The following is a 20,994-nucleotide window of genomic DNA, read 5'->3' on the forward strand; positions in this document are numbered from 1 at the left end:
TAAATTAAATTATTTTTTTTTTTTTTATTAAAATTTATATTATTATTTTTTTTTATTTATTTTAAAAAAAAAAAAAAAAAAAAAAAAATTTTTTTATAAAAAAAAAAAAAAAAAAAAAAAAAAAAAAAAAATAAAAAAAAAAAAAAAAAAAAAAAAAAAAAAAAAAAAAAAAAAAAAAAAAAAAAAAAAAAAAAAAAAAAAAAAAATAAAAAAAAAAAAAAAAAAATTAAAAAAAAAAAAAAAAAAAAAAAAAAAAAAAAATAAAAAAAAAAAAAAAAATAAAAAAAAAAAAAAAAATAAATAAATAAAAAAAAAAAAAAAAAAAAAAAAAAAAAAAAAAAAAAAAAAATTATAAAAATTTTATAAATTTTTATTTTTTTTTTTTTTTTTTTTTTTTTTTTTTTTTTTGTATCCGCGTCTACGCGTAACAGGCTAAGGTATTCTAGCGTAAGTTTACCGCCAACCTTAATTAGCCACCCTTCAAATCTTCCGAATGCATATCACGGCAACTTTAATACACAACGTAAAGTACTCATCATTTATTTGTACTATTTTCGTATAATCTTCTCCGCTAACATAGCATCTTGGTATAACTGCTTATTTCTTTCACGTCATAATTTAACAAACCTCGGGCTTTCATGCCCTCTTTCAATACATGTGGGTACGTCTTAAGAGCCGACAGGGCTCATTCATAGAAATTCTCATGCAATCGAGACTCTAGAATATGCTACAAGGCCTGCTGGTCGCGGCCACTACTTTTTTCCAAGGCGGAGCATTTCTTATTTTTTGGCTTTTGTTGGAGAAGCTTGCAGCATGCCAATTGCAGCACTCCCACCGAACGCCGTTCGAGCCATCGGCTCTTCACAAGCGCTTACCGATTCTGCTTCTGTGGTCAAGGAATTAGTAGACAACGCTATTGATGGTCGGGCTACTACCATCTCTATTGAAATATCTGCAAATGCACTGGACGACATTCGAGTTAAAGACAACGGTCATGGCGTTGCTCCAGACGACCGTACCATGACGTGCACAAGACACTGTACGAGCAAGATAAGAGATCTTCATGATCTCGAGAATATCGGAGGGCGCTCTTTAGGCTTTCGAGGGGAAGCGTTGGCGAGTGCAGCAGAGATGAGTGGGAGTCTTACAATTACCACCCGGATAGAGGGCGAAGGCACCGCTGTGGAGCTCAAGTTCGATCGCAAGGGTCAGATCTCGGGGTAGGTTAGTGGCACGCGAGGCTTCCGGATCCATGCTAAGTCGGTCTCAGTAAAAAGCGCACATCTCATCCAGTGGGAACGACCGTCAGGGTCGAAAAGTTCCTCCAAAACCTGCCCGTCCGCAGACAAGCTGCTGAGAAGATAGCGGTGAAGATTCACGCAAAAGTCAAAAGGATGCTACAAGCTTATGCCCTAGCACGGCCGCACCTACGCCTGTCGCTAAAGATTCTGAAGGCTAAAGACAGGAAAGGGGACTGGACGTATCCAAAAAGCGGAGCAATCAGCGCTTCACGACTGGAAGCCAGCTTCAATGCCGCCGCTGACATATTTGGCAAGAAGCTCACGAGCCAGTGTGAATCGACATTTTCGAGCTGGTCAAGCACTGGAGAGCAGATCGACGAGGCCACGAGTGAACAATTGGGGCCTAGCGCTAGCAGAGACGAAGCGTATACTCTTGAGGCTATAACGGCCAGACAGGACTGCGGTACCTATTTTCTCGCAGTCATTAGGCAGTAAAAAGAGACCTACTAATCTACTCGCCATCTAGATTGCTCAGTACTGTCCAACGCTGGCCAGTATCTATCAGTGGACTCGAGACCGGTTTCATGCACAAGAGGAACTTTGAAGCAGATCATCTCATCATATAAATCTCATTTACGTTCTGCTACGGTCGGCGAAGACAATGCAAAGACTGTGGACCCTTTCTTGTGTTTGAATATCGCTTGCCCGCCAGGAGCATACGATGCAAATGTTGAGCCAGCCAAGGATGACGTTCTATTCGCCAACTCCGAGTTGCTTCTCGAAATAGTTGAAAGATGGTTCCATAGCATTTACGGCGAAGTCCAGCCTAATTTTTCCAAGCCGTCAGCAAAAACCGTATCTGCGCTGAATCCTCGCGGCATTGAACTATTGCTCGCTCGAACAATTGCGCCTGTCGAATCTGCTCCCGTGGGCATTTCCCGGGTGGGAGGATCTACTCTTCCGGCGCCTCGGTCAGCATCTAAGTTGACTACTCACCCTCAACCACATTCAAGTCCTCTAGCGACCTCTGCCTTCGATCCATCGGCTGCAGCACCTCCTTGCCAGAAAAGTGATGGAATCTCCGGAGCAATCAGCCATTCAATCACGGAACCTCCAGCCACTGATGAAACCCAAACAGGAGCACCTCGCAGTCCCCCATCGAGTCACGATTTCTCCACAACTATGCTGTCAGAGAAAGCTGGCCTAAGGCCCTCTAGCAACATTGTTCCTGTTGAAGGGAAGCCTGGTTGGATCGGTTCCATGTACGCAGAGGATGAAGACGACGCAGAAGACCTCGAACTCGATTTGCGAGGACCCCCCAGATCATCTGCGGATATTGACCCGGACGGAGAGGAACATCTGCGTGATGTCAACGTATCGAATCCATGGGCTTTCGCTAAGCTCAACGCAGCAATGCGCCCCTCAGGTCGTAACAAGCAATTCCACACGCCAAGACGACAAATCGGCGATGTTGGCCAGTCCCCTGATCCATCTTCAGACGATCTGCCACGGGATCTAGATCCGTCATTGGCGGAAAAGCCTTTACGTCGCGTTCACCAGGCTCACTCTTCATCTGAGGCAGCTTACCCAACGCCAAGCCCTTTCCCATTCCCTCAAAAAGCTCGTGGAAAGCGCAAGGCCGGCGATGCTAGTGTCGACGCTTTATTAACGCCTGCACCATCAAAAGGGGAGCGTCACAGACGTGGAGCGTTGGATACTTGGGTGCAGAAGTCGCTTGGTGGATATGACGAGCTTGGCGATACCTTTAACACCGTGCAGAGGTCGCTCGGTGGCTATGACGAGCTTGATTATTCTTCTAACACTCTGCAAGAAGATCCAGGTGCACCAGACCAGCCATGTTCCCGTGATTTTGTCTCAGCAAGATCCCTGCCGCCAGGTGGAACACCGCTCAGTGAGATCCCAGACGCATCCCAACGAGCACGACGGAAACCCAGGCCACGGAAACAGCAACAAGGCAACATCGACAAACCATTCATATTTCCTGTCAATGACCCCAATCGCGTCTGGTTCGACACAAGAGAAAATCCACTACAAAAGCGACCTCAAAGACTACGCCCAAACAATGACCATCAAGACATACCTACAGTACCCACCCTCATCCTTCGCGACGATGAAATCGAAGAAGACGAGCCAATCATATCAGCCTCTGCAGAGCGCTCACTACCACCTATACATCCCGACTTGGCAATAACGCTCGACTACGAAGCCCGCAAGCAAAAGGCTGGAGAGGCACATAGAAAAGTATTGCGGGAGCAAGCCGCTGCCGCAAAGCTCGCCAGCAAAGCACCGGCAGATGGACCCAATCCTCTTCACCCTCAGCACGCCACCACGTCGCCTCACAAGAACCGCCAAGCCAAAGCAATCGCCGCCTTACATAATTCAGACGGGCCTTCGCCCGCAACGCCATCGCTCGGAGCGGAAGGGACCGCAGCACTCGAACCCTCCGACCCCCGCGCCTACCTCCTGCGCATGCAGCAACAGGGAGAACAAGCACCAGAGTCACTAAGAGGGAGGTCGAAGAGGCAGAAGACGGCTATGTTGCCGTTAGAGACTGTGCAAGAGGGGAGTTACATCGGCGATCTGAGTCTGATGGTCGAAGACGTCAATGTGGGGGATGTGGAGGAGGATATGAAAGACAGTGGCGCGTGGGATCATTATGTCAAGAGCGGAGAGGTGGGTGAAGCATTTGAGAAGGTGAGCATGGAGGAAATTAAGAGGTGGGAGGGGAAGCTGAGAGACTCGGTGAGGGGGATGTATGCGGTAGAAGGTGAAGAAGGAGAGAGAGCGGATGTGGATGTGGATCTGTCTACGATCTTGCGAGCTCACTTAGCTGGACATGCGTGATGTACACGGACCACGTTTTGCTTTTTGCGTTGGCATATAGCACCCTTCCGTGAATTTTGCATTGATCGGCTTGATGGATTTTTTTTTGGGGGGGGGGGGTCAAGCGATCAATGAACCTGCGTAGCGCGGCCTTTTCGAGCTTTGGCGTCAGATAGATACCCATTTGCTTACTCAATGCTATGGTTTGAGCGATGCTCTGCAACAATGCTCGCGGCCGTGGAATGCTCGACCCAGACACGGGAGAAGCTCATCATATCCTGTCTATGAACGACAAACAAACACCAGGCCGGATCATTGACGCTCGCTGCATGATGTCTGTCCAATGTGGTACTCATGCTGTGCTAGGGCTGCTCAAGAGGACGATTCGAAAATGAGACATCCAATCATAGACGCTATACAAGACCTGCTCCGAGGCACGGTCGATGTGGCTCAAGTTCCTGTAGCAGGCATCTCATATCTCGTATCCCCACCCTTCGCACCAACTGTAACCCATACCAACTTTCCACCTTCCTCCAACATTCCCTCCCACTTGACACCCTCCTTCCTCCCCATACAGCCCAAACCACCCTCTTTAGCCCAGAGGCCCACGACATCCCTCACAAACGCCGTCTTAGCATCGAGTTCGTTCTCTCTGACCAGTTCTTTGAACTCGTGACCGCGATAGGAGCCGCTCAGCATGACGCTTGTAGGGTAGCAGAGGACGCTTCGAGCAGCCAGTGCTCCTGCTTCTAGAATTCGTCCGGTTTTGAGAGCCTTCGCCGCTTGAATGGGGAGGTGGTAGAAGTCGAGCCATGTTCCATCGCCGGAGACGACAATTTTGGTGTGATCTGGAAAGTTGAATTGGAATGATCCGTCGCCGAAGCCCCAAATGCCTACATTGCCTAGACGCTGGTAGAACTTCACGAATGGGCCTGCAACATTGTTACGTCTCGACCTGCTCGAGTCCGCCTCTTCGGGCGAGTTTACGTCTATCTCTTCGCTCTTTCCGAGGCTTTGCGTCATGTATTTGCCGAATTTGTCCCAAAGACAAAGCTTCCTTCTTTTCTCATAATCGTGGATGTCGCGTCCAGGGGCAAGTTTATCTGCAACACCAGCATCGCTCACCGGGACCTGATATTGAGACGCCGGAACCAGGACACGCTTGAGACCATCCAGGCCGCAGTTCTCGATAAACTCAATCGGTGCACCTCTTGCGTGAACCATTTGCTTTTTTTCGCGATACTTTGCTACGTTGCGCTTCTTCAAGTGGTCTTCCGCTCCTGCGACAACGACGCAGGTTGGATTGCTGGTTTCATCGCCTTTGAAGACGCAGCCGACGGTGCCATTAGCCAGGATGTAGCCGATGCCAAATTTATTGGTGTAGTCGACCCACTTCACGACCACTGGGCGTTGCTTGAAGTTCTGGCTTCTAACATCGAAGTCTTCAAGTTGGGAATGAGCTTTGCCCCTAGTCAATTCTTTCAAGCTTATCTCAAGCTCATTATGAAGTCTTTGCAATTGACGAAGAACATCGTCCGGCTTAGATTCGGGAAGGCATTCCAGTACCTCATCGGGTCCAATGAGTGCATTTTCTGGCCTTGGGCTATCAGACCGCTTCCTGGCGCGATTCGATGTCATCTCTGAGGACATTGTCCTGGTGAGGGGCACGACATCAGCCATCTCTTTCTGCACGTTTGATGCGATTCTGGCTCTTGATCGGGCAGCCATGTCATGTGTTTTCACATCGGGGTTTGAGTATGCGTGATCAACACAGTGATCCTTGGTTGGCGGTCTGCGAGCTTTCGGTGCCACTGGCGGGTCTACCGTTTCTTCATCCAGTACGTGGACTTTCTTCGCTCGAGTAGCTCTAGGGTTCCGGGCTAGTGCTTTTGCTTCGAGACCCCCCGCACTGGATGCGTTGAGGGTGGGACGAACGGGCAGCTCGTTCAATAGTCCTCGTCGTGCACGGACAGAAGCATTAGCCGAAGCCTTGGTGCGCACGGAGCTGTCATTTGGACCGGCATGCTCCAAGATCTGCTTCAACTGGGTTCCAGAGCTGACATGAGCAGCACGGAGAGTAGCAGCATGACTTGGAATAAGAGCTCTTCGTGGTCGCTCAGGCACTGAGCGATTACTCATGGTCTCTGCCACAGCGGTGGACGATTGAGATATGGCCGCGGACGATCGAGACGTGTCTACGTCTTCCATGACGTGCGAGTTGATCAAAGTTGATTGGCTGGAATCGTTGGCTTCTGAGTTTGGCGAGCTTGATGATGCGAACTTGGAAGTGTACACCATGTCTTTGGGCAATGGTACGACGGGCGCGTTCCCAGAGTCTTCTTCTGCCTGGCACTCCTTGTACAGAGACAGATCAACATCCCCACCAACCGCTACTTGAGGCTCACGGTCGCCGGGTAAACATCCCACACCACACTGTCTTGCGAGAGCTCTTAGACTCAAGCGTTCGGTACCCTTCAGCATAACATCTCCACGAGGAGAGGTTTTTCTATCAAGGTAATGCGGGAATTCACGGCAGAAGTATTCCTCCATTACCATGGGCATTGCGTCGCCACCGTGCATCGAGAAGAAAGGATGGCCGACAACCTGATCTGGATCAGGACGTTCTTCCGCATCTACTTTCAGCAGCCGAGCAACTAGGTCTTTTGCTTCCTCGGGTATGTCATTGAAGTGCTTGTTCTTCTCCGGCCAGTCGTACTCCACACCCCGGGCCTTCCGATAAATCTCGTTTTGGGAAGCTGCTTGGAATGGCGGCTGGCCAACGAGCATTGCAAACCTGAAACGGTCAGATCTGGGGTACGGCTAAATGCAATTCCGCCACTTACATAATGACTCCAATTGCCCATATGTCTACCTTGTGATCGTGTCCACCCCTTCCCTTCTCCAAGATTTCAGGTGCAATGTAATTGGGCGTTCCACATAATGTAGTCCTCCTAGACTTCTGGTCGTATAGGCCTTGGTACTCGTGCTTGCTTACCAGCACTGCTGCCAGACCGAAGTCCCCGATCTTGAGGTTCATGTCGTGGTCCAAAAAAAGATTTCCCATCTTCAAGTCTCGATGTATAACGTTCCGGGCGTGCATGTATTTGATTGCTCCGCAAAGCTGAACAGTCAACCGTCGCACCTCCGGCAGGGTCAAGCATCTTCTCTTCTTGACCATGTCCATTATCGATCCATTGGAGCAAAGCTCAAGCACGACGTAGGTGCTATCTTTGAAAGTGAAGGCGCGGTGAAATTCGACAATGTTTGGATGCCGCATCTTCGCATGGATTTGGAGCTCTGTTCGAAACTGCGACATTAGCTCGAGATCTACCTGTGAACACCCAGAAACAACATACTTTGTCCTCCATCTTCTTCAGGCTCATGTAAGTCTTGACAATCTTGAGAGCGAATATGGTCTTGCCTGCCCCTCTACCCTTATTGCGTAACTCGCCTTCGTAACAGATCGCAAAGCCTCCTTTCCCTAAACACTTTCCGGTCCTGAACTTCTCAGCCAACCCACCCTTATTAATGGGAGGCTGAAGAACCCATTCTGGCGGTGCGGGCGCATAGTCTTTCTCCTTCAATGCTTTCTTCGCTGCCTCTGCCCTTTTTGCTTCTTCATCGGCCAGCTCTTTCTCTTTCAGCTTGCTGAGTTTTGGTCTGGCCTGGATGTTGGTTGACCTTGGCGATAGTGCCTCCATATTGTATTTGTGGTCAGCTGAGTCGCAGGGAACTGTATGCGAGTCTCAATGAGTCTGCAAGTAGACTAACGAGCGCAGGTAAATAGCGAATAGTCACAGCTCCTAATTATCGCATATTTGTTGTAGAGAATATTTACCTGGAGGTGAACATGAGAGTCCATGAGCCTACCATAACCAAAAGTAGGACATGTCGGGCAAGGTGAAGAGACGTTTGTAATGAGTGAAAGAGTGTGCGGTAAAATGTAAACAATGAAGTTTTTAGCTCATGACAACCGCCGAGCCGGCTAACCTTCCTAGTTTGGCCCGGATAAAAGAACTCAGGACTCGACAGCCATACCAATTTTTGTGTTTCACCGATGTTATTGCTATGAGCTAAAAACACACTGGAGCAGACTAAGAATATGTTGAAAGGTCCATGTCCCATTGATCTATGGAGACTTCGCTCTCAATAGCCCACGTTTCGCGTGCCAGCCGCGGGGCCCACAGCCATGATTGTCACGGACTTGCTTGACTGATTGCCTATTGACTAGGTCGCCCACAATGTCTAGCATAGTGATCAAACTCGGCTCTCTCGTGGTTAAAACCCTCTCGAAGCCAATTGCGGTGGGTCTCTGTTTCTCGATAGTCTGTCATTCAATGGTCTGATTCCCTGCCTTTCAGAACCGCATCAAGGCTCAAGCCCGAGAACACGAGACATTCCGTCGTGTCTGCGTCAGCTTCGCGCAGGGTATACATCGATGGGATATGCGATTTCGGCTTGGACTTCTCCAAGATAGTGCAGCACTCGAGAAACAAGCCGCCCGGGAAGCTGCAGAAGCTCAGGCGAAGAAGCACAAGTTCGAAGCTCCTACAGTCAAGACAGAAGCCCAGACAAAGGCCGATGAAGCATCTGAAAACCGGTCTAAAGACGGCCTCGATAAGGCTAAAGAGCAAAGAAAGAAGCCAAAGATCCGGCCTCTATCCGAAGCTAAAGCTATTGATGTGGGTGTCATCGCCCTCATCTGCCGCAAAGGCCAGGCTTTTTACCCTTAAATTTATATACTGACTTGCTGGATCTCCTAGTTGGGTTCGAACTTTGTCTCTGAGTCCTTTCTCTTCATCGTTGGAGTCAGCCTGGTATTCTTCGAAACATACCGCCGAAGCAAGCAGGAAAGCTCGAAGCGAGAAGATGTTGCCGATCAAATTGAGAAACTGGAGAATCAAGCGAGATTGTTCAGGAAGGCTTTCGTGGATTTAGAGAGAGAGACCTTGAAAACCACCGGCACAGGCCTAACAGGCACCCGGAGAATCTTGCCGAGGGAGGTCTACGAGCTAGAAGAGGAGGATGAAAAGGAGGGCAAGCCGAAGGGCTGGCTGTCATGGTTTCAGGGATTATACCGACGAGATGTCCAAGCAGACGAAACGAAGCCTGAGCCACTGGTCAGAGTGCCTCAAAGCAATCCTCAAAGCACGTCCTCCGTGCAGAATGCTACAACCTTGAGTGACTCTAAGTCTACAAGTATCTTAAGCAAAATACTACCAACGGCTCACAAGGACGACACCGCGAACAACACCCAGCAGCTGGGAGTAAGCCCCAAGAATAAGACGACTGAAATCAACAGTCCGCCCAGAGAAGGCGGTTCGAAATCATGAACATGCCTCAATGTGAGAACGCATTGTCTTGCATGACTCCACTGTATATGTAGGTGTATATGATAGGCGTGGTGTGTGACCATGGATGTACACGAATGAACGGGCGAAATGCTAGCAGAAGTGGCGGCATTCACTTGGTATACCACGTGCCTCTGGGTAATGGAAGGCACCTTTCTGCGTTGAGCGTTCAAGGAGTTATTGTGGTAAATACCCAGAGAACGCGTCTCTACTCGCTTAGTTTTACAATCTTCACTTTTCAAGGAATCCAATCTCCAAATCGATAACCAGCGGACTACCTCCAAGTATATTCCCACTTCGATAAGCTCAACCAGCCATGTTCTGCAGCACCCTCCGTCGCCGCCCTTCCCTCTCCACCCTCATCCCCCTCCTCACATCCTCCGCCGACCCCAGACTTCAAGGTACCATCTCTCCCAATCCCTCCCCATCAAGCCATCAACAACCCACCCACTAACCCCCAACATGCAGAAACCAACCTCCAAACCCACGACCTCGCCCTCCCCACCCAACCACAACCCTCTCACACCGCCCAGCAGCAACGACCTACAACCCAACCGTTCCTCATACTGACCAGCTCAAGCCTCCACGACCCGAACGCGACGGAGAGGATGAACCGCTTCTCGACGCTGACATCGAGCCCCGTGCCCACGATCGTGTTCCTGCTGTCTACTTCGGAACAGAGTGATGCAACCGGGGTGCACGGCTTTATGGAACTGCAGACACAGTTCGTCACCCCTTCCCACCCACCACATCATCAACCCCTCTAACAACCCCTCCCCCCCAGCCTCCACCCCCTCCCCACCCCACCCCCCCTCCTCCCCATCCCCTCCCCGCATCACCTCCTCGCCATACTGCGCACCTACACCACCGCACCCGCACCCTCACCCTCACCATCGCCCCCGCCACCGCCTCCCGCAGCAACGCTCTCGCTCCTCCCGCACGTGACGGCGACGGCTCCCGCGAGGCCGTTGTCGACGCACACGACGAACGTGCTGAGCGATCTGTGTCGGTCGGTCAGGGAAGTGGCCGTGCTGGCGGGGACGGAGGGGGGGAGGGGGGTGCTGGGGGAGTGGCTGGGGGAGGAGGGGGGGAAGGGGGTCGCGGAGTTTTGGGAGGGGGAGTGGATGGTTGAGGGGTTTTGATCTGTGGGAGGGATGAATGGATGGATGAGCGAATTGGGGAAGGGAGTTGGGGGAGGTTGAGAGGAGGAGGTGCTGCGTCGCTGTTGTTAGCTATGTGTCCGGGTCATCCATTGGGCTGGAGTGTGTTTCTGGGGTGGTTCATTGGCATGTTGTTTGCTTGGGCATATTCTGAGAGGAATGATAGCTTGTAAATTTGACGATTGTCCATGTGCAAGTGCTCCATTGAATCTTCGTATCAATACAAGAAGTGCAATCCAATCCAACTCCGCATAACCCGATCGACAGCGATCCCGCCCATGTGGTTCCCTATATCTCCAGCCGTGGTTCCTGGCCCTGGACACGTCCAATAACGATATTGGCGGCATACTTAGGGATGACCTCATCATCGTGCAGCATCTCGAACTCTATCACAATTGTCAGCTCACACATTTGCAATGGGGAGGAGATGGGACAAACCTTCAGAAGCATCCTTACCCATATGGCTAAATAGCGCCTGTGGGCCTCCTGGATGTTCATCCAACCAGTTTGTCACATCAAGCACAATACCCTTGACCACAATCCACAGATCGTCCTTCTTATTGTGCTTCGCCACTTCCTCCATGCTATACTCCTTCTCCGGCACCTTGAACTCAACGGGATCAGACGGCTTGCTCACTTTCCCCGGATCCTTGCTGTCTGCCTTGTCACCCTTCATTACCGGACCAGCAGAGCCCTGCGATTGCTGCTCTTGCTTCTTGCCTCCTGCAGCAGGCGAGTAGCTTGCGTCGGAAGAAGATGAAGATGCATTAGAGCCATCTGCCCACTCCACTGAGATCTTCCCTGGAGTCGAAGGGTCAATGTGCAGGGAGATCTGTCCGAGACGCTGAGAAGCGGTGGAGATGCCACCTGTGATAACTTTCTGGAAGAGGTACTGGCTGGCGCTGCTGCCGGCGACACGGCCGTAAACGACACAGCCGAGAAGGGAAGAGCCACCAAGCCGGTTGGCGCCGTGCACACCACCTGCGAGTTCCCCGCAAGCGTAGAGGCTCTCGAACGGTTTGCCCTCGGAATTTAGAACCTCTGCTTTGTCATTGATTTCAATACCACCCATAGTAAAATGTAGGACTGGCTCCATAACGGCGACGTGGAAGGTATCCTCGATGTTGAAGGGAAGGTTGTGGAAGAACTTCTTGCCGAAAGGGTCTTTTTGTTTGCCATCGGCAATCTCGTTGTAGTTGGAGAAGGTCTTCTGGAGACTGGTTTCTGAGCATCCGATTTCTTTGGCTAATTCCTTGCCGCTCATCTTCTTCATCAGGCCACGGCCAGAATAATGGCGAGTATGAAAGTCGAGCACGTTGGAAGCTTTGGAGTTGAGAACAAGGCGGATGGGCCACTTCTTGGCTTCCTTCTGCTTCCACATTTCGCCGGATACATAGTCACGGTGACCCAGCTCATCTGAAAATCGTTGACCTTCACCGTTGAGCAATAGACCACCCTCACCACGGAGAGCTGTATAACTGTTAGCGAAAGGCTTGGTGTCATTTAGACGTAGGCAAACCCACCTTCGGCAGCCAAAAACTTCCACTTCGAGCCTGGGTCTTTGGGGTCGACCAGACCTGTTGGATGCACTTGGACCTTGTCAAGGTCGATTCCGTTGCCACCGATCTCCATCAACATCTTCAAGCCATCACCAGTAGCGTGCGTGCCGTTTGTGCTGGCCAGATCAAATGTATCGGGTCTATGTTTCTTCAACAAAGATGAGTCGCTGAAATCAGCAGCGTAGCCTCCGGTAGCCAGAACAACCACACCATCGATGGAGCTCTCCTCGCCACCGAACTCATATGTGACTCCAGTGATCTTGTTTCCTTCTTTGTTGATCTTCGAAACACGGGCTTTCTTGATGATTTGAATCCGCTCTGGGTCACTCTCAACCAATTCTTCTAGACGCTGCATTAAGGCGTAGGTTATTGCCATGCCTGGGAATTTGGCATCGTGCCCTCTGTGTGTTCGGGGTTGGGAGTGGCCACTAGCTAGTTGTAAGCATGTTGTCTATCCCAATTAGACGAAGAACACATACCCCAACCGTGAGACGAGAGTCAAATCCAGATTGAACACATCCTGAAGCCATTCTACGGCCGAAGCGGATTGGTATGTGAGGACTTTGATCAAGTCAGGGCGTGCCTTGTCTCTCGCCGATTTTACTGTGTCATCGTAAAATTGTTTGACGCTGTCTTGGATCTTCTCGTCGACTTGTGTTCTTGTCAAGGCAGCATTGATGCCCGAGGTTGCTTTTGTGGAGTTTCCGCCAAAGAAGTCTATGAAATCGGTCAGTTTATTGAGGCTGGCAGAGGGAATTCGGTAACCCACTGTTCTTGTCGAGTAGCAAGACGTTGCCACCAGCGAGGTAGATGGTATGGGCAGCGCTCAGGCCAGACACTGTGTTTCGATCAGTCTCGGGCACGGCGGAGCGGGGTGAAATGCTGCTTACAGCCACCTCCAACCACGATTACTCTGGGCGCCATTGTGAACAGGATGTTTAGAGGAAGCGGTAGAATATTGTTGAGCGTGAGAAGGAGACGAGAAAAAGTGGTTTCAGAAGGGAAGGGATTGGGAGTCTTTGACTGTTGACAATGGACTTTCGATTTAGTGGCGTAGTATCTCCGAGCCTCGGCTGCGCTGGTCTGCCTATGAAATCGTTGAAGGTGATTGGTCAACCATTACCCACAGCCTGTTGGTGCATTTGCATATGACCGGTGACTCAAGTTCACTTTCCAAGTCCAATATCAGGTGGTCTTTGAATGAACGAAAGGATGGTACGTCCTACGCGTTTCGAGCGTCATTTCCGGAGCGCGGTGGGGTTGCAACTGGGTTACTTGTAGATCTGCTGGATAGTACTAGTACTAGACGTCTATTATACATCCAGAACAGTGGTTATCAGAATCCTACACACAGAGTAGCTCTCCATGTGCTCCCAACTTCTCGTGTACCATGTGCTCTCCAAAAGGATTCTGCTTCTCCCGAGACTCCAACTCTAAGGTAGCATTGCCAAGGATATTGACCTGAACAGGCAGTCGAACTTCTTTTCCATTGAGTTTCCATTGCACATAATCAAAATTGAGTACGATGTCCGCCATGGCTTCTGTCTTACCCAATCCACTGAAGTCAGTGAAGGTTGCTGCAGTCATATTGGGGCATCTCGGAAACCCGCCATCCCTCTCCATATGTGCCCAAGTCAAGACTGATGCCACAACGACTTTGTCGGCACCCACTCTACCATGCAAACTTATGCCCACGACTATCAAGCCATAAAGCGCGACGAAGGAGCTACCATTCATCTACCATCCCACCAATTTCGAGAAAAAGATAACATGACCCGTGCTTAGGATTCCCCCAGGCGTTTCCTTACCCATTTTTGTCAAAGATTCATCATACTGCATAAAAGGTTCCTTGATGCTGTCTTGTACTCTGATTCCTACTACGTCGACGAAGAGCTTTAGCTGCCAGGCCGTCCGGAACCAATAGGAAGTTTGCAAACAAATGGTTTCATCTCTAGTCCAGAAGTGATGGTTAGTCTCCACAGCTTTGGACAACTCTAGACGTCCTATCCTTCGCCGAAGCACTCGAAAAGATCTTCGCGCCCAGTCGAGCGGTTGCAAATCCTGCTGATCACGTTTAGTCAATTCGAATGATATCCAACGAGTGCATCTGCGCTGGGAAGCGACATTTTATACCCTCGTTATACCTTCAACTTCTAAGCTTGTCAATGGCGAATCGTAAGCCTTGCAGCTTAGCGCATATGTTCGTTAGTCAAAGGGTAGTCAGAGCGTAGTCACGAGAGCTTGAATAGGGAACGTCATACGAGTGAAATGAGAGGAACCGGAAATCTCCACCAGCGACTACGAGTGCTTGAGGCTGCGGTACCAATGGCTCGAAAGTGGCCTGGCAGGCTGACCTGGATGCTTTGGGGGTGACGTGGCCAAATGTAATACCAGGATTATGCGGCAACACTTCAGGTATGAAAATAATGAAACCTTCCAGCAAGCTGATTGGAGGACACATGGATCCTACCCTATCACACCACTTTCACTTTATCTTTTGATCCTTCGCGGTGATGCAATAGCTGTATTTCAGCCTCACAGCGTGTACAAGATGGCAGCATGGCCCAATGCGAGGTAGGCGTGGTGCTCTGGAGAGAAGAGACTCCAGATTTAGCTTGCGACCATGGATCCGATGACAATCCTCGCGGGCGGACGTCACCAAGAGAAGTCTGGAGCTTCATCAGAATCGGATGTCCTTAATGCGACGCAGAATATACCAGGAAAACCGCCCAAGACGGTCACCTTGCTCATGACAATGGTATGCCAAAAGAGAGCACGCACCGCGCTCCCACAGTGGCCCATTCTACCTCGTCTCAAGTGACAGAAGAAACGGAAACCGTGCCACGATCTTAGCGGCGGATTTTACTGCTCAAGTACCACACACTTGACGTTATATTGCAAATGAAACCCCATGTCATAAACAGGTGCCTGGATCTCATCCACACCGAGCCACCGACGGGACCAATGGCCAAAAAATAGGCGCACGTCCATCGACATAGTCGCAGACAAGGGTAAAAAGCACGCAGAAATGATTCGGAACTTCAATACCGACGTTCTACACGCCGTTCTAGACGTATGATCCGATGCGGCAGAATGCACGAACGCTATTCCGAATCACACACGGGGTGAGCCAGCCTTGACCGTGGATGAGCGGCAAATCGTAACCCAACCACCACTCTACGACCGCATTCGCGCGAGAAAATTTGTTATAGTGATGCTTCAAGAAATGATACGAGCTTTCGTTAATAGGCTCGCTTTTCCCCGACTCTGGGAGCGCTGCCGAATATCTACCTTGGGGGAAGCAGCCTTTGTTTTAGCAATGCTCATACGTCGGCTTCACTTCAAGAAGAATGTAGGTTGGGGGGGGGTTAAGCTTTCTGCCTCCTATGTAGCCACTCTGTGTACTTTCTCTCGACTAGAAATCCGTGGTAGATTTAGGCTGTCTCCAAACTCCGAAACATGCGCTGAGATTGCCACGGTGAGTCTGTCAATCGCCACTCACTGTTCTCCATAAAGAACTCCATTGCATGTTTTACGCCACAGTGACTAGGAATTGGCCTACGCAGCTAATCCTGCCTGGTTCCGCTCGGCAAACTCAAACAGCGGTGGTCGATGGCTCTGTATGCCTTTCCCAGGCTTCTGGTGTGCAAGAAAGGATTAATTTGATGGAGACCGCCAACACGTTTCACCGCTACTGAAACGAGAACCCGACTTTCATGTCTGCCCACCCACCAAAGGATCTGTCCTCGAAGATCTAACCGACATATATTGGCATTCCTTCCTGGACGCGGAAGCGCCAGAATGACTCGACAGGCACTAGACTGGTTCAATCATCGTCCCACAGCAGACCCTGGCGCTGGCCGTGACTAGGAATCAACCGCAAGCCGCATAGGACATTTCACACGGTTCGGAACTGGAACTCAGAGCCAGCACCCAGCAGCCATCGAGATCCCGTTGTAGAACCCGTCTCAATCGTGTGAACCCTGCCCACAGCGTAGGAGCGGAACATCAGCTATCATTGACTGCGGTCCCGAGTGTCTCTGACTCCTGGGCTGCGCTAGAGGAAACAGGCCTCCTCCGACTCTTTCACAGCTAGATGTATATTCTATAGCATCCGACAAGGAGCTCTTCCAGGAACTCAGGAATTCTTACCTGAGCTTGACAAGCGAATGGGTGGGAGTTCTTCCCTTCAAAAGAGTCCGAAGCATCAGTCTTGTACAGGTAAGAAACCCCTTACGTGCGAGATCATGGTTACCGAGACTATCACTCATACGAAGGACCATTTTTAGCTCCACATAAAGGATCTCGTAGACATTCGTAAGGTCCCCGATATGCCGCCGCTAATCAAGAGGGACGAATAAATTTACCAACGTTGCGATCTCATTCCTCCCGTAGGCGATAATTCAATGGCTCACATCAAAACCTGCGTGGCTATGATCAAGCCTGCGCAGGATTTCCTCGATGACACACGCCGCGCCCCTGACGTTAGTCTCAAGCCTCACTCCACTAGTGGACGAGGAAGTGGACTTCACAGATTTGAGGGAGTCTCGGACTGGCGGGACCTCGAGCCCTCTTGGTGTACTTTCTCCTTTTCTCGTAAAAGAACTGGGATTGTGCGGACACGTCTGCAGAAAAGGTCTGTTTCGAGGTCACTGGCATTGCTGGGAAATGCTGCCGACAAAGGTTGTCACCTTCTCATTCCAGGTAGCCAAGAATCGACGCGCTTGGTAGGATAGTACGCAACAATTGATCAAAGGCCACCCATATCCCAGAATTCCAAAGAGGGTTCCAGTTCCCCAGCGATCTCGTCCCAGGTCTGCCAGTCCATATCTAGGCTCGGAATGTCGCCGAAGGCGTTGTTATTGGAGTTATCTGCCGTAAACAAAAAAGGTTCCTGAGGTGTCCAAGTTGAGACGTTCTCGCTGTTGTCAACTTGTCTGAAAGGGGCGGACAAAGTCAAGGCTGTCGCGGATGTCAGATCAGCGTGTGCATTCGTTGATGACAGGGAAGTTTGGCGATGAAGCTCATCGGCTCGGTTTCTTTGCACTGCAGAGGCCAGCACCAACAGTTGCTGGTACCGAGGATCTCTCCGAGCCGCCTCAGGGAGACCATCGAAAGATCTTTTGGCTGACGACCATGCCCGCTCATAGATTGGTTCCCAACGGCGCGCGCATACCTCGCCGAACACGACGCGAAGAGCATTCCACGGTGGCTGCCGGCCTTGTATTTGCCAGCTCCAGCCGCTCCAGCTGGGTTCGTTCTGTAGGGCGTAGGTGTATTCGATGATTGACAGCGACGACATGAATACTTTATTGCTTTGTGAGGTGTCAGCAGGCTGTGGTTCTGTTGCTCTGGCAACGTGATGCTTGGTATGTAGGATGAGGTCGACTTTGGTGAGAAACAGCCGTGCACTTGTTGCCACGAAGGAGTGGAGTGGCTGTTTGGGGTTGAGGTGCTTAAGATAGGTGTCTTCGATCGTTGCTTGGGACTGCTGGAATAACTCGAGTCTCTGATCCATGTTAGGAGGCAAGGCGTAGCTGGCGCCCGTCAGGAATTGAAGTCGGCGGGATAGCTTCCAAATTTCGCAATGAATGAGAAAGACGGTCATGTCAGTCCATCTCTCCGCAACGACAGGCGGTTTTGACATCCCGGGGTCAAGGAATCCATCATCCGTATTTGCTGGTATCTCGGTGTCAAACATCCCCTCTGATAGCTTGTATTTTGAAACCTGCAGATCTTCAGATCGCGAATCGATGAAGCATATCTGCCACCATAGTCTACGTCGCATCTCTATCTCGAAGGGGGTGATATTGGCGAAATGTGAGCCATCGCGGTGGAGTTTCATGGAGACTGATACCCTAACCAAGGCACCGGCCAAAAACCATGCAGACCTCGTTTCGCCGGTGTGTTGAAGAACGCCTAGATATATGGTGAGTGCCTGAAGTACGATTATGTCAGGATTATCCAGAAAATCGGCTTGCTCAAGTGCCTGTTCAGTGCCAAGTCGATAGCGAGCAACGATTTGGTCTTTGTCAGCGTTGAAGTTCATACGGACCTTTATCCCAAAGGATCAGCCAGACAATCATGTCCAATCTTGGGTTAGGACCGCTTACCTCATCGTCCTCGAGCGACATGATTGCGGCCAAAGAAATGACTAGCACGAGAGCCTGCATGCTGGGGCCGAGAGAGTGATAGCTGCCTCTTAGTTCGCGGTTGACCTTCGTCATGGTTGGCACATGTAAGACTTTCATGAACGGATCGACGTTGTCCATGTAGATCTGCCAAAGAAACAGCATTTGTGATGGAAGGGGATATAGATCCTCCCGCTGATGCCCAGCAGATGTATGTCTAAGAAGGAAATTGTAGAAGCCGTTGTGACGTCGGTTACCAGACATTGAAACCGATGATGAGCTGCTGTCCCCATCAAAGTGGGTAGCTGTGGGCCCATGGACGGCTTCGAAGATGTGCTCCACCTTGTATACATTTCAGCGAGGAATGTGCATTAGAGTGCCAGTCACAAATGCCTAACTCGACTCCCGTCGGTAGAGGAAAGCAAAAGGGAGCAGAGCTGGAACATACCTCTTTACAAAATACCGTCCAGAAGCGATCTGCCACGACTAAATCGCCGTCATGAGCCACCACTAATTCCCCTAACTCGTCAGAAACTGGCCCCGAATCCGGCGTGCCCTTTGCCATGCCAGAATCAGTTTGCATTCCATCGCGCGTGGTGGGTGGGTTTCCACTAGCTGATTGGCTATTAAGAGCGAGTGGATGGTCTAGCCCGGCTGTCTCGCTTAATGTTACACTTGTCGTGCTTGTTGACTTCTCCACCGGGTGGTTTTCCTGATTTACTGCTGTCGCATGCTCAACCTGTGAGCCAAGGTCACCAACCATGGCTTCCAAGCGTCTGAGGCGGCCCAAGAGCTCGGTCTGCTTCTGTGCTGGGGGGTTGGGATAGTTTGCATCGCGACCGCGGCGGGGAATACGACCAGAGACGGGAAAGACACACTCGGACTTGTTCCTGGTACAAGGAGCACAAGGATGGCGTCTATCGCAGCGCACTTTGCGCCGGCGACAATTGACGCAGCTCCACACCTTCAAGCCTTCTGCCCGGTTGGTGTCATTGGCACCTGCACCGTTAGGTTCTGGAGGCTGCAATGACATCACTGCGGTAGATGACTTGGCCGCAGGTTCGGCCGTGTGTCTTTTTGGCGTAGTTTTTCAATATGAACAGAGGGGAGAAGTGGTATGTTGATACTAATTTTCTGCATTGGCGAAATCTCGCTCTCGGACTCGGGGCTTCGGTATTGGGTTCGCTCTAGTCGCCTTTTTAGCCCCTTTCTCTTTAATCGCACCTTTGATTGGTCAATCGGCCGAATTACTCTGCAGCAAAACTAGATGGCGACAAGGTGAAGAGGAATCTATAAGAGGAGCCTAGCATGGCCCTTTTTAGGAAGAACCGGTCATCTAATATCGATTCGACCTCTGAAATGTTGTCTGGAGTTCCTCTGGATTTGTTATTGGTAAGTCAAGACAATTCCGGTCGACTTGATATAAAGGCCAGAGCTTACATGGCAACTCAGTCTTAATATTTCGCTTCTCTATCAGACTCCTGAAGAAGAAATTCGTCATACCAGTCTCAATGGTAAAAACAGTTGTCATCCTTGGTGCTGGCTGGGCCGGGCTGCCACTCGCCCACAAACTGCTCAAGTACACCCTTCCCAAAGCCAAAGACGGCCTGAAAGTGGTCCTCGTCTCGCCCAATTCGCACTTCTACTGGAACCTTGCCGCCGTCCGCGGCGTCATCCCTGGCGCCATTCCCGACGAGCAGCTGTTCCTCCCCATCGAGCCAGGCTTTGCCCAACACTCGGCCGAGAACTTCGAGTTCGTCCTGGGCAAAGCCGAACGCCTTGATCCGGAGAGGAACACGGTTGAAGTGGCCGGAAAAGACAGAACCCAACATTCTCTCTCCTACGACCAACTTATCATCGCTACCGGCTCCCAGATCCGCAGCAACCTGCCGTTCAAATCCGTTGGCACACACGAAGAGACTCTCGCAGCTCTGCACTCGCTTCAGAGGCAGATTGACTTCGCAAAATCCATCGTGCTTGCCGGCGCCGGACCGACTGGCGTAGAAACAGCCGGCGAGCTGGCCGCCGCTTACGGCGAGGAGAAGGACATCACGCTCATCATGAGTGGGGAGCACGCTCTGCAGGCGACCCGTATTCTGCCGAGCGTCAGCCAAATTGTAGAGAGAGACCTGCAGAAGCTGGGTGTGAAGTTGGTGCGCAAAACACAGGTGGAGGGTGTGCGGACAAACGCGAAGGGAGAAGAGGATGCGGCCGTGCAGACAACCCTCACACTTTCGAATGGCACTACCCTCGTCGCCGACTTGTACCTCCCACTATTTGGCGTACAGGTGAACACAGGTTTCGTTCCCGAGAGCCTACTTGACTCGGCAGGGAATCTTGTTCTGGACAAGACGATGCGTGTAGTGGGGACGAAGAACGTATGGGGAATCGGGGACGTGGGAAACCTTGAGGTGAAACAACTTACCGTGACGGATGCGCAGATCATCTACCTGTCGGCCGCTCTGGATTCTGTTTTGACTGGGGAGGGTGGACAGGTCAAGGAGTATAAGCCGTCGGGAAAGACGATGATATTCATCACTATGGGCAAGAAGTACGCCATAGGGCAGATGGGTGGATGGAAACTCTGGGGCTGGGTGGTATCCTATGTTAAAGGCAGGACGCTCTTTGTTGACACCGCCCAGGGGTATGTGGGTGGGAAACAGTTGAGGCATGCGTCGATGTAGCACAGTAAGCGTGTTGCACATCAT

At 50.8% G+C, this 20,994-nt stretch overlaps 8 protein-coding genes across 8 annotated transcripts; 4 read left to right on the forward strand and 4 right to left on the reverse strand.

Annotated features, from left to right (window-relative positions):
• Positions 1–813: 813 nt before the first annotated feature.
• Positions 814–4,106, forward strand: HO173_008331 (uncharacterized protein; the record flags this gene model as incomplete). The annotated part of the gene is made up of 3 exons (XM_037310231.1): positions 814–1,220; positions 1,271–1,704; positions 1,768–4,106. The coding sequence occupies 3 exons, from the start codon at positions 814–816 to the stop codon at positions 4,104–4,106; spliced, it is 3,180 nt and encodes a 1,059-aa protein (XP_037162817.1).
• A 429-nt stretch (positions 4,107–4,535) lies between these two features.
• Positions 4,536–7,786, reverse strand: HO173_008332 (uncharacterized protein; the record flags this gene model as incomplete). The annotated part of the gene is made up of 3 exons (XM_037310232.1): positions 4,536–6,879; positions 6,929–7,392; positions 7,442–7,786. 3 exons carry the CDS (start codon positions 7,784–7,786, stop codon positions 4,536–4,538), a joined length of 3,153 nt encoding a protein of 1,050 aa, XP_037162818.1.
• A 540-nt stretch (positions 7,787–8,326) lies between these two features.
• HO173_008333 (uncharacterized protein) lies at positions 8,327–9,418 on the forward strand (the record flags this gene model as incomplete). The annotated part of the gene is made up of 3 exons (XM_037310233.1): positions 8,327–8,389; positions 8,447–8,767; positions 8,849–9,418. 3 exons carry the CDS (start codon positions 8,327–8,329, stop codon positions 9,416–9,418), a joined length of 954 nt encoding a protein of 317 aa, XP_037162819.1.
• Positions 9,419–9,752: 334 nt separating this feature from the next.
• On the forward strand, positions 9,753–10,578 carry HO173_008334 (uncharacterized protein; the record flags this gene model as incomplete). The annotated part of the gene is made up of 3 exons (XM_037310234.1): positions 9,753–9,837; positions 9,905–10,160; positions 10,221–10,578. 3 exons carry the CDS (start codon positions 9,753–9,755, stop codon positions 10,576–10,578), a joined length of 699 nt encoding a protein of 232 aa, XP_037162820.1.
• A 306-nt stretch (positions 10,579–10,884) lies between these two features.
• HO173_008335 (uncharacterized protein) lies at positions 10,885–13,079 on the reverse strand (the record flags this gene model as incomplete). Its single annotated transcript, XM_037310235.1, has 6 exons — positions 10,885–10,982; positions 11,035–12,066; positions 12,120–12,583; positions 12,635–12,872; positions 12,925–12,993; positions 13,046–13,079. 6 exons carry the CDS (start codon positions 13,077–13,079, stop codon positions 10,885–10,887), a joined length of 1,935 nt encoding a protein of 644 aa, XP_037162821.1.
• A 420-nt stretch (positions 13,080–13,499) lies between these two features.
• HO173_008336 (uncharacterized protein) lies at positions 13,500–13,892 on the reverse strand (the record flags this gene model as incomplete). Its single annotated transcript, XM_037310236.1, has 1 exon — positions 13,500–13,892. The coding sequence occupies one exon, from the start codon at positions 13,890–13,892 to the stop codon at positions 13,500–13,502; it is 393 nt and encodes a 130-aa protein (XP_037162822.1).
• Positions 13,893–16,905: 3,013 nt separating this feature from the next.
• On the reverse strand, positions 16,906–19,319 carry HO173_008337 (uncharacterized protein; the record flags this gene model as incomplete). The annotated part of the gene is made up of 3 exons (XM_037310237.1): positions 16,906–18,210; positions 18,269–18,628; positions 18,735–19,319. 3 exons carry the CDS (start codon positions 19,317–19,319, stop codon positions 16,906–16,908), a joined length of 2,250 nt encoding a protein of 749 aa, XP_037162823.1.
• Positions 19,320–19,797: 478 nt separating this feature from the next.
• HO173_008338 (uncharacterized protein) lies at positions 19,798–20,970 on the forward strand (the record flags this gene model as incomplete). The annotated part of the gene is made up of 1 exon (XM_037310238.1): positions 19,798–20,970. One exon carries the CDS (start codon positions 19,798–19,800, stop codon positions 20,968–20,970), a length of 1,173 nt encoding a protein of 390 aa, XP_037162824.1.
• Positions 20,971–20,994: the final 24 nt, after the last annotated feature.

Source organism: Letharia columbiana (assembly GCF_014066305.1).
Source record: "Letharia columbiana isolate WasteWater2 chromosome Unknown Sc0000030_s1, whole genome shotgun sequence".
Classification (NCBI taxonomy): domain Eukaryota; kingdom Fungi; phylum Ascomycota; class Lecanoromycetes; order Lecanorales; family Parmeliaceae; genus Letharia; species Letharia columbiana.